Consider the following 15,680-nt stretch of genomic DNA (forward strand, 5'->3'; position numbering starts at 1 on the left):
AGATACCATTCTCACTGCCTCCACATAAAGCCCTGGAACATCTGGATGCTCTTTATCAACTGCATTTTAGTATTCAATGCCTTCATCCCCTCAAAACTCATCAGCAAACTCCCAAGACCTGGTTCTCAATACCTCACTCTAATTAGATCCTGGATTTCCTCACCTCCAGACCACAAACATCTCCACAATTTCCATCAGTACCTGGATTTCCTCACCTCCAGACCACAAACATCTCCACAATTTCCATCAGTACTGAAAGGCCAAAGGGCTGCGTTCTTAGCCTGCTGCTCTACCCACTTCACACTTGGGTTTTGTGGCTTGGTACAACGTCATCTACAAATTTGCTGATGATTCCATGGTAATGGGTCATTAAAAATGGGGTGGAGTTGGCAGGCAGAAGGGTGACTGAAAACTTGGCTGAATAAATGTATTAATAATATCCTAGCACTCAATGTCACCAATATCAGGAGGGGATAACCAGAGGTGTACTATCCAATAATTGGAGGAGGAGAGAGCAAATTTAAATTCTCGAGAGTCACTATTTTGGAAGACGTCATTGTGAAGAAGGCATGTCAGCACTTCTATTTTCTCACCTCCAGATTGTGGAGGTTGGGAATGTCAATGAAAACCTTCACAAACCTGTTGTGGAAAGTGTGATGACTGAATGCAAAATGGCCTGGTGTGGGCGTACCAATTCTGAGCAGAAAGCCCTGCAAAAGTTGGATACAGCCTAGCACGTCACAGGCAAAATTCACCCCATTGAAAAAATCTACAAGGAACACTGCCATTGGAGAGCAGCAGCAATCCACACGACCCAGGATATGCTCTGTTCTCACTGCTGTCATCAGGAAAGTGGTAGAGATGCCATCAGACTTTGTATCACCAGGTTCAGGTACAGTTGCTATCCCTCCACCATCAGATTCCTAAACAACAAACCGACTCATTTAAGGCCTCTTACTGTTGTGTTCAGAATAGGTTTGACAGGTTCAAAGAAAATCAATGTTGGATGTATTATCAACATACTGGTTTTTATGCATAGGGGAATTCACAAAAGGGCACCCCCCCCCCCCCCCCCACAGAGACTGACCCAGAATAATACACAAGTAACTGCACATTGTTAAGCAGCAAATTTTTTGCATCTATTCTCAGCTCCCTATTGGAAATGCAAGAGTTAAACACACAATGCCCATCCACCCACAGGCACAGCACACTAATGAACAGTAAATTAATTACAACTAACAAGTATATCAAATGAACCTGATTTCCAGCATCAACCTCGGCTGGGGATCTGGGACAGGCCCATTGCAGCCAGCTGTCTGGTGCCCATCTATGGCCGGGAACCTGGAGTTCAGGATGGTCTTGAGGCAGCAGTAGAAGAGCAGAGAGAGCAAGATTCCATGTGCTAGGCTTTTTCAATTCAGGGCCCTTCCATGTGACCTGAGAGGACCAAATGAACGTCAGCCTCACAGTTAGGCAGATTTAATCCTCGATTGGCTGGTGAGGTATCTTCCAATGAGGTTTCAGCCAGAGAGGCCACATGACCCTCCACAATCCAGGTTCCGACCAGATGGAGAGGCACATGACCCTCCACAACCCACACTACACTTTGCACATTATTTATTATTGAATATTCATTTTCTGCATTTCAGTTTGTTTGCACTGCCTTGTTTACATTTTTTAATTTAGACACAGCACAGTAACAGGTCTTTTCGCCCCACGAGTCCGTGCCACCCAATTTACACTCATTAATTTATACCCAGGTATCTTTTTAACGTTTCTCTTTTTTGTATACACATCTTTTCTTGAGTAGTTTTTTTTGTGAAGGTGGCATGGCTTGGGTGGTGATGGTCCTTGATGAAGAGGCTGCTTGATACTATCCATTATTTTGCTCTCTGTTTTATTCAACTCTTTATATTTATCACATTTATAACATTACTCGTGCCTCAATTCAGTATAGGATTTGACCATAAGGGATAATTATCTTGAAGGACTAGATATTTTCTTGTTTAACTTAGTTCATCAAAACTTTTGAGACTAACTCACCTCCCTCAGCTGGACCTTGCCACAGAAATGAATGCAATATCTGAACCTATTACCAGGACTAATCTGGAAGACCAATAAGAGGTTTAGTGTGTCACTGCTATGCTCTATTTCACAGTCGCAACAATTGTTAAAATTTTAGAATCAGAATTTATTGTCGAGAACATGTCACAAAATTCATTGTTTTGTGGCTGAATTGCAGGTTCAAATATTTCTACAAAATTATATTTTAAAAATAAATAAATTTGTGGAAAAGAAAAGAAAGTGAGGTAGTGAATGTGGTTCATTGTCCATTCAGAAATCTGATAACAGACAGGAAGAATCTGCCATTGTGTTGTTGGCTGTTCATCTCCTGTACCTCCTCCCCGATTGTAGCAGTGTGAAGAGGGCATAGTCTGGGTGGTGATAGTCCTTGTGTAGAGGCTGCTTTCTTAAGACATGACCTCTTGTTCATGTCCTTGATGGAGTGAAGACTGATGCCCAAATCTCTTAGGAAGTTGAGAAATTTGCTCACAAATGTTTCAATGTAAAATTCTAAAAAGGTTGCACTTCTCTATTTTAAGTGCTCAAAGAAATTTCTAAATTGGAATATTGTAGTATTTGGTAGTTATTGAATTTTATCAGCAAAATAACACAAAAGCTTTTGAATGTGGTGCCTGTGAGGATCTATGATTCTATCTACCACTATCAAAGAAATCCTCTTGAATTTAAATTTAAATTTAGACATACAGCATGGTAAAAGGCCATTTCAGCCCACAAGTCTGTGCTGTCCAATTTACACCCAGTTAACCTACACTCCCCTAACTTTTCAAATGCTGGGAGGAAAGTGGAGCCCCCACGGGAAACCCACTTCTTAGAGACAGCGTGGGATTCAAGCCCCAGTTTCAATCGCTGGCGCTGTAAAGGCGTTGCACTAACTATGACGATAAGTGAAACACTTATCCTGACTAAACGTATTTCTCTCTTGTATGCTACCTCACCCACTTAGTTTTTCCAACATTTCCATGTTCTAATATCCTAAGTGTAATGTGTTTCATACACCTGGGAAGATGTAGGAAGTACAGGTTTCATTTGCACTTGAACATTACAGTACATGACTCTTTCCCTGTTGTGGCGAAGGGTCACAGCACCTCAACATTGACACTTTCTAGACTTTACATGCGCTTGCTTGCTTGTTTTTCAGCAACTGAACTATCTTTTGTGTTTTTCTTAAAAAAACCCCCACAAAATACTAGAGAAACTCAGCAAGTCAAACAGTGTAAGATGAAGATGCCTAATTGGTCCGGGCACCTGCCTACATTTTGCTCACACCTTGATGAAGGGCTCAAGCTCAAAATGTTGGTTAGGTTTCTTTACCTGTGCTATATAAAGTACCCTGTTTGACCTGCTGAGTTTCTCCAGCCTTGTGTTTTACTTCTTCCCCAGAGTGTAGTTTTATTTGATACAGAGAGACAAAATTTGGTGGAAGAAGGAAATTATACTCCAAAGTTATGAGCGAAATTATACCCAAAAGTTCAGGCACCTGGGGATATTTTGCTCATGTCTTAATGAGGGGCTCAAGCCCGAAACGTTGGTGATCTATCTTCATCTGATGGACCAGCTGAGTTTCTCCGGCATCGTCTCTTTTTAACTTCAACCACCGTACCTCCACACTCTCCCGCTTCACCTCAAACCATGCTGACTCGAGGCGCTCAACACCCGCACGGCCCGTGGGTTTCCATTGGCTCGTTTCCGTCGCGTCCGCCGGAAGTGACGCAGAGGAGAGGGTCCCGTATATAAAGTCCGCTGCCTGCGTCGCTCGGTCTCCGTCTCCTGGTCACGGTCCGGGCAGCGCGAGTGTGTGTGTGTGTGTGGGGGTGGGTGGTTGGTTGGTGGGGTGGGGGGGGGAAAAGCTGAAGCAGCGCACACTCAACTTGGAAAAAGCGAAGAAAATGTTTTTTAAAAAAAGCGGCGCATCGAAGTTTTAGAAGGGGCGAAAACCCCATTAATTTTATTTTCCATTGAAAGAGCCCACCAACCAGGCCTGAGCCTTCCGAAGTTTCTGGAATCACAAGGGTTCGAAACGGTTGGGAACCGAGAGTTTTCCCCAGTTCTTACGTCTAAAAGGGGCTTGGATCTCTCGCTCTCTGTCTGTCGGACGCTTCCCTCCCCCCTCCCCCTCCCTTCCCCCCCCTCCCCCCGGTTCGCTTGCCCCAAGATGAACCAGACCGGTGCCAGCTACCCTATGGCCTCGCTGTACGTCGGAGACCTCCACCCAGACGTGACAGAAGCGATGCTGTACGAGAAGTTCAGCCCTGCCGGGCCCGTCCTGTCCATCCGAGTGTGCCGGGACATGATCACCAGGCGCTCCCTCGGCTACGCCTATGTCAACTTCCAGCAGCCTGCAGACGGTGAGCGCCCCTCTCCCTGCCTTTTTCCGCACACTCTCTGCAAACCAGTCACCCATCTGGGGTTTTTTTAAAAAAAAACTCTCCCTGATGCTTTGGAGAAGTGTCTTTTAAATGTTGGAGGCCTCCATCGACCTGCCAAGAGGTTGATCAGACCAATACACTCGAAGTTTTTTTTTAAAAAATTCGCCTTCAAAAGCTTTTGGGACTCTTCGTTCTAAAATCTGAAATATAAAACTTACCCAAAGAAAGGTAGTAAAATCATTATTTATAAATCTGCTGAAAGGGCAGAACTCTCTAATGACCTTGAAAATCCATGTAACTTTTACAAATATTAACATTGACTTAGATTTTCAAAGCAACAAGTGAATTGTTTTTTTTAGGATTTTCAGAACAGCTGATTGATTTGTAAAGAGGCAGGTTGGAAAGTTAATATGCAGAGGGTACCAAAACATGTGTAGCAATGTTAGGGGCCTACGGTTTTGTTGAAGAAATGTCAATTCCGCCCCTTGGCCCATTAGGAGGAGTACAATCATTTCTGTACTTGATCAAATAGATTAATAAAATGTCAATTCGGGTAAATGCCACACGGCATCCACAGCTTCCCACCTTTCATCCTCATCTTTCAGATTGGTCTTGAATAGAGGATCCCACTTTGTTGTTTGCATCTATCAAACCCCCACTTTTATGCATTGTCTACGCACCTGATCACCTTCTTGAGTGCATTTACTACCCACTGTTTGCCCTGCCCCTTTTGGTACATTGTCCCTGGACACCCCACCCCACCCCATCAATTGCCCCTTGAGCTATATCTCCACTGCAACCCACCCTTGCGTGCCCCACTTTCTATGCATTCACTCACATCTTGTTCCAACCTGCATTTTAGTACATTGATTCTGCAATCCCTCACCCCAACCTTTCTTGTCTCACTGCAATAATTCCATAACCACACACTTGCCTCATCCACTTGCAGTGTATTTTCTGCACTCCACTTTTTGCCCCATCCCTACCCTCTCTCCTTGGTGCAATGTCACTGGCCGCTCTTCCCTTTTTTTCTGTGCAACCTGCCCCCTCCCCGGCCTCTCTTTTGGACTCTCTTCTAGCACTCGCATCCCACCTCCCCTACTCCCAATTTCAAAGCCTCACATAGATCCTCTTGCGATGTTTTGTCCCCCCCAACAAGAAAACAACTCCCTTTCCTCTTCTGTCTTTCCTTCCCTAGTCTCTCACCTCATTTTTCACTCTTGCCTCCTTGAACTACTATAGTTCCCCATTCACTATTTAGTCTCTACATCTGCTCTTGCCTCCTGCACTATAGCCATTTTCAGAACATTAATGGAATGTGAACTTAAATAGCAGATATAGAATGTAGTTCCAAATTTGCTTCTGATTAAAATTGGGGGTTAGGGGATGGAATACTAGCAGTGATTGACCAGTCACTGATCTGTCAGTAAACTAGCTAGAGAGTGCCAAAGTTGCTATTGAAACTCCCATATAATAAATTGAAGTTTGGTTGAGTTAATTTAGGAATTCTAGAATTTATTGGATTTGTAGTTCACAACCATATCAAGTTATCCAAGTTCAAGTTTGTTTATTATGTGAATATACAACCTGACAAAACAGTGTTCTTCGGTCCACAGTGCAAGAACACATTGTACATGTATGCATATATTTAAAATTAATGTTATTAATAAATAGTGGAGTCTCAGAGAATTGTTTTAGTATTTCATTAGCCATTCAGCACTTCCCTGCCTGTGGGAAGAAGCTGTTCCTCAGTCTGGTAGTTATGGCCTTAATGCTTCCGTATCTCTTTCCTGAGCGAAGTAGCTGGAAGATGCTTCATGCAGGGTGGTAAGGGTCCTCACTGATTTTGCAAGTCATCTTTTTTTTTCTGAAAAGAACATTCCAATGGGGATTGGTGTGCACCGAAAAAGCGGGGTGGGAGAGGGGAGAGTCGTGAGCATCTTTCTCACCGACCAGGTGCAGCTTCGGTCTCCGCTGCTGTGTGGCCACGAGGAGCCGTCTGCCCTGGTGTCAGGCTCCATCAGGGGAAGGGCGCTCCAAGTCATCTTTAAACAACTATCTTGATAAATCAGATTGATGGGCGGGACATCCATATGTTCATTAAATGATCAAGGAACATTTTGATCTTTGATCACATGCAGTCAATGCTATTTTTTGGTTGTACTGTATTATTACTCTTTGATACTTAAATTTTAATCCTTATCTTAATGCTAGTGCTTTATCATTCTGTTTTGATGTTGTTTATTTTATGCACAGAATACTATACCATGTAAATGTTTCCTTTTACCTTGATTGGATCAAGATTTTTGTACTTCACAATAATGCGAATTAACATTCTTTATAGGGAATCAGTATTCAGCCATTTTATATTTCCTTATTGAATAATTGACGAATCTGTTTCTATCCACAAGATATTTTGAGGTTTAACGTAGTTTCGTGTCCACTTAATAGGGCAGCAGATTGAACTCGATCTTATCCAAAATTCCACACTTCAACACAAATGTATTTGTGGCACAAATTCAAGTGCTTTAAATATTGGCCATTGTAGTGAAATGTAGATAACTATAACTTTTTAATTTCATTGTTGCACTTGGATTATTTGTTTAAATGTTTGTTAAAATGTTTAAAAAATCTTTTTCAGTTATTGTTCTGTGATCCCCCTGACATCACAGCACCAGCTCTAACACAAAACAATGAAAGGTTCTGATGCTGAGCGAAACTGTGCAACTGTCGTGGGCTTAACCACAGTTCTCAGCTAATCGGAATCCTCCTTTATATTACTCAGAAATAAATGTTCAACTACCAGCAATCTACATGCATGGTAAGAAGCAACTCGAAGATTTACACATTATCCATAATGAAGTATGAAGCAGTATTCTAATATGCTCAACATTCAATCTTCTAGTTTCACCTTTTTTCCTCTCTGAGACCTTTCTTGTCACTTGATTTGTGCAAGGTATTTTATGAAATTTGTTTTTATACTTTTTATTCCAAGTGATATTTAAAGATATGCTGCTGCCATCATGGATAATCAGTAGAATTGAGCATGCTTGGAAGCCATATACAAGTATTTGCTGTGTCAGTGGTATCACTATATGGATGAATAATAAACTTGTCATGTCTGTAATCGAATATTATTGCATTTGTGCAATCACAGTCACTGTAGTGCTTACAAGTATCACATGGTCTAACACATTCTCTTTATGCAATTGTGGCACCTGCTTGGAATCAAAGTATATTTATTACAAGCTAGCAATTCTTCTATAAGATGATAGTAAAGAACATCCAAAGTTAATTTTACCCTTTGTACCATCAATTAAAATTGAGATCTGTCCATCTACATTTTTTTGATGCCCTTAAGACAATTCCATTTAGACATGCCATGATAAAACTATATCATCCATTTTACTATCATGCAGGAATTAAAATATGTTTGTATAATTGGTATTACAATTGAACATATGGTGAATCCTTGAAACTGGAGCAAAGCTTTAAGCATAAAGCTTAGCAAAGACAATTGGCAGTGGAATAATCTGCAGATATGACCAGAAAATGAAGTAATATGCCAAATTTAAATGTCAGAAGATTTTTTTTACAAAAGTAACAACTTTCCATAGATTTTTTAAATTTAAATCGTATTGCTTCAGCAATAGTTTTCAGCCATTCTCAATGGTTGCCTTATGACTCCACTGTGGGCCACAGCATATTTAAGTAAAAGCCTTCTTTCTTTTCACCTCGTAACACGTTTTAATGTAGTTAGGGAGAGAAGTACGAAAGATACCAAACTTTCACAGGGGAGGGGCTCAAACTTTGCGCGGAGTCCAAAGGGATCAGTGGCTGAAAAAGGATTGAGAATAGTTGGTTTAGATAGTTTCTATGTTCCTTTCAGAAGCTCTATGTAATTTATGCAGTACATTGCAATCATTGTCAAAGAAAAAAACTTTCTAGTGGCCTGGTTTTTTAAATTGGTTATGGCTGTTAACGATGCATCAAAGATTAAATTCTTGACTTTTATAAAATTAATTGATTATTTTTCCTCCAAATGTTTTATATCTTGTCATTTAAAAATATTCCTGGGATATTGCATGGGAGATATTCAATGTCCATTTCTAATTATTCCTGAGAAAGTAACAATGAGCCAACTACTTGGTAGAATTATGACAGTGTCATCAGGTGTTTCAAGATTTTAAATTGGATGATGAATCCTACTTTGTTGATAAGCTGGGATGGTGTGCAAGTTGGAAGAGAACTTGCAGTGATGTCATTAAGCACCTGTTATTCTTAGCCTTTGAAATTATTTTAAATGTTTCTGTTTTCAATTATTGTAATTGTGTGAACTAAAATTTTCTTTAAAAAAAATGAGAGACTGGGAATTTTTGAGGCAAAAAGTTTTTATCATTGGTGTTGAAATGATTGAAAGTGGAGTTGAATCCTTGAGAGTGGATGTAAGGTTCCTTACACGGCACCATTGAAAATAGAGGGAAAGATAAAGTGCAGAGCAAAATGTGACGAGAATCAAAAGAAAGGTCAAAATGATGAAGTATACTGAATTTGAATATCAGTAGATGGTTAAAAAATCTTTAAAGCACTTTTTTAAAAAAAACTCATTTTGCAGTAATTCGGAAAATAAAAGTATTTTCTTTACAAAAGGTGAATGTAATTTTAAGCAACATTTTGCATCATTGCCAGAAACATGTCATTTTCTAGAGTTAAACAGATTTTCTACAGGCCACACAATGTCGAAATGTTCCTCTTTTAAAATCAGTTACTGAAATAGTCGTCTGTCCATTGAGATTTTATTTTGGTTAAACCCCAGGAAAGGAGATAGGCTCATGCCATGTAGCTTGTGTAATGTTGATTCAGCTTTTTAGCCAGCACATGCCTTTAAAAGACAACTTGCTAAAAATAGCCAGCAGTGAAATACAAAAGAAGTTAAGTTGGCCATTGATGGAGTCTTTGTGAAATATCTGGCTTTGAGTGTGCAAGTAAAATAAAATACTGCTTAACCTTTCCACATCATTAAAAACATACAGAAAACCTGGCAAGTTATAAGACAGTTAATTAAGCCTTTCTTCATCAACTGAAAAATACGAGGCTAATAATTCCTACAGTTACCAGCTAAAAGTGGAACTCTTGGGAGATTTAAACATTAATTTTTAATATATATTTTTTTATTTACAGCAAGGCAGAAACTGATACTGGCCATTATCCCCATGCCACCCATTACACGCAAATTAACCTACATCCCCATACATTTTGGAGGGTGGAAGAAGCCAAAGCACCCTTAGGAAACCCATGCAGACACTGAGAGAATGTAAAAACATCTTACAGACAGTGCCGTAAGAGCATTGTGCTAACTGCTACGCTAATCACTGTGCTGCTCAGTAAAGCATTAATAAAGCATTTACACAAGTTTAGCGTTCATAATCATAAAGTACTAGGTAGGGGATTGATACCATTAACTATACTGAGATTGTGCAAGACAAATTTACCTGTTAATATTTGATTGAGAAAACATGATATAAAAATCGGGTGTCAAAATATTTAATAAAAGTTTGAAAAGAAATTCATCCTAGTTGTTTGTGGTAACTGTATAATGTATGGTGCAGCAGGCTTCCTGCCTACAAAATTAGGTTCTATTAACTTTTGTGGAGCCTATTTATGGATGAGATTTAAAGGTATTCAAGGAACAAAGTATGAAAGAATATTTATATTTATACTTTTTTTTTAGCCAGTGCAGGGAAATTTGCATGGGACCTTTAAATATTATTGAGCGGATGAGCTGCAATTGATTCGATATCCATATATTTGTGTTGGGATAGCAGGAAATTATAGGTAACTGTATTGGAAGAGATGAATTTCTACTTGTCTTGTTTGCTCTTATTTATTATAGTTAATTGATCTTGAAACTTATTTGAAATGTGTTTTGTTTTTCAATCTGAAATGGCAGTCTTGTATTTTATAATTCCTTTTGAACCATCCAAACTACTGCATGGTTCATACAGAAGTCTGATAATGGCGGGAAAATAAACTGTCCTTGATTCTGGTGGTGCTTGATCTCACAAATAAATCTTCCTGGCGGGTAGGGTTGAAGAGAGTGTGGCTGGGTAGAATGAAGCTGTTAATATGCTGGCTGCTTTTACAAGACAGCATGAGATACAGATGGGGTTAGTGAAGGTGCTGGGGGTGGGGGGGGGGAGTGTGCTGAGACTGTGCGTTGGACTGAGCAGTTCACAGCTGTCTGTGGTTTTTTTCTGAGGTCTTGGGTGGAGCAGTTCATGTGCTAAGCAGTGATGCACTCCGACAGGATACTTTCAGTGGTGCACCTGTAGAAGTTGATAAGGGGTGCAGGTGATTTGCAAAATTTCCTGAGGCCTCTGAGGAAGTAAAGGCAATGGTGCACTTTCTTCAGCATTGGATCACGACACGTGTCTGGAGATGCTTACTCCTAGGGTCTTTGTCTTCTATCCACCTCATCACAATTGATGCTGACATTGTGGGAGAGTTTGTGTCCTGGCATCACTTTTCCCCTATTCCAACTCATCATTGTTAGAGATCCTGTCTACAACAATGGTGTCATCCACGAATTTATAGATGGAGTTGGAGCATTGTTTGGCCAAGCAATCATTGCTGTACAGGGAATGCAATAGGGAACTGAGTACACAACCTTGTGGGGGCTCCAGTGTTGATAATTGTGGAGGAAATGCTATCAGCAATCCCCATTGATTGTAGCCTGGAGGAAAGGAAGTCATGTATCCAATTTTTTTGGGGGGGGGGGTGTGGGAGGCAAAGTTCACGAAGTTTGGGGATTAATTTGTTTGGTATTACAGTATTGAGTTGGAGACAGAGCTATAGTCAATGACTGGCATAGGCCTCTTTTCGCCACCTATTAACAAAATGTGGGATCATTCCTTTTGCTTACTTTATAGCCGTAGGGATGATTGTGATAAAGGGAATTGCCAATTCTTGGGTTTTTTTGGAATATTTAATAATGCTGATTGCTTTTGAAATTTTATCTTACAATTAAATAATTGAACTAGACATGAACCATGGTTTTTGAGTTTTGTCCCATATTTAACTTCAGGTATGAAATAATATAGGAAAGAGAAACAACATAAGAATTTATATTCATGAAACAGCAAATTTTATTCTGCATTTAAATATTTTGTATCATTCTCTGAGATTTTGCATGCCATATTACAGCTATTCCCCGACATGCGTCCGAGTTCCATTCTGACCGTCCAGTCGTATCTCGAAATGGACATCAGTAGGAAGTATTGTAACAGAATAAGTTAATACAATTATGGAATAAAATACATCTTAAGGGATACGGTTAGATTGTGGGGGGTTTAGGTACACTTCACAAACAGACATCTCAGTAACATGTCACAAAAGATCTCATTTGAAGTGCAAGAGTTATGCCTAAGCATTTCTGCCAGTTTCTTTACGGAATCCATGAAGAGTGCCTATGAAGACTTAAGTAGCTGTTAATGGGACTGATGTTGTAGAATTAAAATGGACTATTGTCTTTAAAGGAACAGATGTCCAGGCTCAGGAACTAATAAATCTTTTACTATTAAAACTGGTGCCAGCTTGAGGTCTGTGTTCTAAGAGGGGTCATATGATTTTGTGATATAAATTTGAATTCGGTAAATGATAAATTTATGGGACACTTTGAAAGCATCTTTAAGGGGTCAGATTATAAGTTTTGCTTCTAAAATTAAAAAGGAATATATGAGAGAGGTAGATCAATTAGAAAAAGAAATTCCAGTTTTGAAAAAAGATTTTCAAAATCGTACCTTTGAAAATAAATGTAGGCAGTTGATGAATAAAAACTTTCAATATAATACATTACAATCTTGAACTGAGAAAGCAATTATAAAAATGAAACAAAGATTACGAATTAGGTGAGAGGTCACAAATTGTTAGCTTGGCAATTAAAGGTGGAGCAGACTTCTAGAAAAATTAATGCAATAAAAAAATACTAATAGAGTTACCTATAAACCTCAAGAAATAGATGAATCTTTTAAGAATTTTTTATTCAAGATTATATAGTTTTGTGTCTTAAGGGATGAAGATAAAATAAATAATTACTTATCACAGATAATGTTGCCTAGGTTAAGTTTGGAAGAGCAGACTGAACATGATACCCCATTTACTGAGGTAGAAGTAAAGGAAACTTGCTTCCTTATGGAGTAATAAATCTCCAGAAGATGGATTTTCACCTGAATTTTATAAAATAATTTGAAGATTTACTAATACCTATATTTATGCAAATATTGGAAAAGGCATCAGAAACCCATACTTTTCCAGAATCATTTTCGATAGCAATAATTACAGATAGAGACCCTTTAAAACCTTTGTCATATACACCCATTTCATTATTAAATGTGGATTATAAAATTGTTGCAAAAAATTTGGCAAATGAAATGAATAATTTGTTACCTAAATTGATATGGATCAGACAGGTTTTGTTAAAAAGAGACAATCGTCAGAAAATGTAGCTGCATTGCTCAGTATAATTCATTTGGCACAAAAGAGAGGGGAGTTGAGTGTTGTAGTGCCCTTAGATGCAGAAAAAGCATTTGATAGTGTAGAGTGGGATTTTTAAATTTAAGGTGTTGGGGGAAATTTGGATTTAATTTTTAAAATTGGATTAGTGCATTATATAATAACCCTAAGGCTAAAGTAGTAACTAATGGACAAGTATCCACTTCATTTAAATTGGCGAGATTTATAGACAAGGATATCCTTTATGCCCATCTTTATTTATTTTAGCTATAGAACCATTTGCCCAAGTAATTCAATCTGATATACAAATTAAGGGTTTCAGGATAGGTCAAGAAGAACATAAAAATTAGTTTATTTGCAGATGATATCTTAATATATTTGACTGATCCTGAGACATCTTTACAAAGATGTTCATTTGGAAGAATATGGAAGAGTTTTGGGGTTTAAATAAATTGGGATAAAACTGAAATTTTGCCTTTAACAGAAGGTGATTATACTCAATATCAAAGGTATACTCAGTTTAAGTGGCCAAAAGAGGGTTTTAAATACTTAGGTATACGTACCCACACTCCTGTTCAGCTCCGAATCATGGGTCCTCTACCGGCATCACCTACGGCTCCTAGAACGCTTCCACCAGCGTTGCCTCCGCTCCATCCTCAACATCCATTGGAGCGCTTTCATCCCTAACGTCGAAATACTCGAGATGGCAGAGGTCGACAGCATCAAGTCCACGCTGCTGAAGATCCAGCTGCGCTGGGTGGGTCACGTCTCCAGAATGGAGGACCATCGCCTTCCCAAGATCGTGTTATATGGCGAGCTCTCCACTGGCCACCGTGACAGAGGTGCACCAAAGAAAAGGTACAAGGACTGCCTAAAGAAATCTCTTGGTGCCTGCCACATTGACCACCGCCAGTGGGCTGATATCGCCTCAAACCGTGCATCTTGGCGCCTCACAGTTTGGCGGGCAGCAACCTCCTTTGAAGAAGACCGCAGAGCCCACCTCACTGACAGAAGGCAAAGGAGGAAAAACCCAACACCCAACCCCAACCAACCAATTTTTCCCTGCAGCCGCTGCAACCGTGTCTGCCTGTCCCGCATCGGACTTGTCAGCCACAAACGAGCCTGCAGCTGACGTGGACTTTTTACCCCCTCCATAAATCTTCGTCCGCGAAGCCAAGCCAAAGAGAAGAAAAGAAGAGATACGTACAGATAAAAATTTGAAGAATTTATATAAATGTAATTATTTATCTTAACAAGAACATTTTTAAAAATGGATAAATTTACCTGTAACATTAGTTAGAAGGGTTAACTGTATAAAAATGAATATTTCCAAGAATACAATATCTTTTCCAAACATTACCTATTTTAATACCCCAAATTGTTTTCAAAAATTAACAAGGAAATTTCGATGAGAAGATAAAATGTCAAACGTTTATATAGATAAATTAACAACTGAAAATATTATCGAGCAATGCTAATGAGATTTCTTGCTTTTTTTAAAGAATGAAAACTGGCATGGGATAATATAGAACTGAATAAGGTTGGAGAGAGGAGAGCAAAGGAATTTATATATAAGTGGCAACTAAAATTGATGGTTGCTGATAAAGAGACACCATCATTGAAATTTGCTTAATATTTGGAATAAAATAAATGATGAGATTGGTGTAAGAGGGTCTATATTGCCTAAAATGCCATTGAATCAAAATACCCTTATTGCTTTTTCAAGGGCAAATCAGTTTTTGAATATTTGGTATGTTAAGGGGTTACAAATGTTGAAGATTGTCATGAAAGTAGTCAATTAATGTCATTTGAGCAATTGAGGAATAAATATGCTATACCACATAATATACTTTTTGGTTATTTTCATGTAAGAGCGTATTTAAAGGATAAGCTTGGACCGACTATGTTTTTACCTGGTTTTACCGAAATTGAACTTATTAGGAGAGGAATTGTTAAAAAATTTACATCTGTGATATGCTCAAGGAGGAATTTCTAAACAAGGATTTCATAAATCTAGACAGAGATGGGAAACAGGTTTAAATATTATAATTGATCAGAAAATATGAGGCGATTGATGTAAGGATTGTATGACTAATACTATTAATGCTTGATATAGATTAGTCCAATATAAATTTTTACATCAGTTTTATCTTACACCACAGAAATTAAATAGATTGAAATCAGATTTATATGATCAATGTTTTAGAATAGGTGTAGATGTAGAATAGTTTTTACATTCAACTTGGTTGTGTCCCAATATAAGGTGTTTTTGGACAGATTTACGAAATTTTTTTGGAACAAGTTACAGGAAATGATTTTCTGGAAAGTCCTGATTTTTTTTTTAAATTAGGGAACATTGAGGGTACAAGACCAAAATTTAAAATGATCAGTTTATCAATTTGAATTTGTTAAATTAGTTTTAGCAGTAGCGAGGAAATGTATTGCAGTCCGATACATCTTTTGGAATGTTAAGGTGGCATGCATAAGTTCAAAGTTGTATTCGTTTGGAAAAAAATTGAGAAATAAGTATTCTATGTTACAGAAATTTGGTACCAGTACGGCCAAATAAAGTGATTAAATTTGTAATGATATCATCCTTCCTATGCATCTATGAGATGCCTCATAGATTCCTATGAGATTCTCTTCAGAGTAATTATGAAAAATTTTGAGATCTGTGCCAGGTGACGCTTCACTATGAAATCCAAAATTAATTCTATT

The 15,680-nt window shown here is 38.6% G+C and overlaps 1 protein-coding gene across 7 annotated transcripts in view; it reads left to right on the forward strand.

Annotated features, from left to right (window-relative positions):
• The first annotated feature begins 3,899 nt into the window (after positions 1-3,899).
• LOC138741438 (polyadenylate-binding protein 4-like) overlaps positions 3,900-15,680 on the forward strand; it is a 65,184-nt gene continuing 53,403 nt past the window's right edge. For 2 of the 7 annotated variants that reach the window (XM_069895538.1, XM_069895539.1), the window contains exons 1-2: positions 4,341-4,430; positions 7,093-7,272. In XM_069895538.1, the coding sequence (XP_069751639.1) occupies positions 7,243-7,272 (30 nt within the window). In that variant the 5' untranslated portion in view covers positions 4,341-4,430; positions 7,093-7,242. Of the gene's footprint in view, positions 4,431-7,092; positions 7,273-10,182; positions 10,287-15,680 lie in introns of all 7 variants that reach the window. The other 5 variants (XM_069895540.1, XR_011343498.1, XR_011343497.1 and 2 more) reach the window with 5 other exon arrangements.

Source organism: Narcine bancroftii, chromosome 8 (genome assembly GCF_036971445.1).
Source record: "Narcine bancroftii isolate sNarBan1 chromosome 8, sNarBan1.hap1, whole genome shotgun sequence".
NCBI lineage: Eukaryota > Metazoa > Chordata > Chondrichthyes > Torpediniformes > Narcinidae > Narcine > Narcine bancroftii.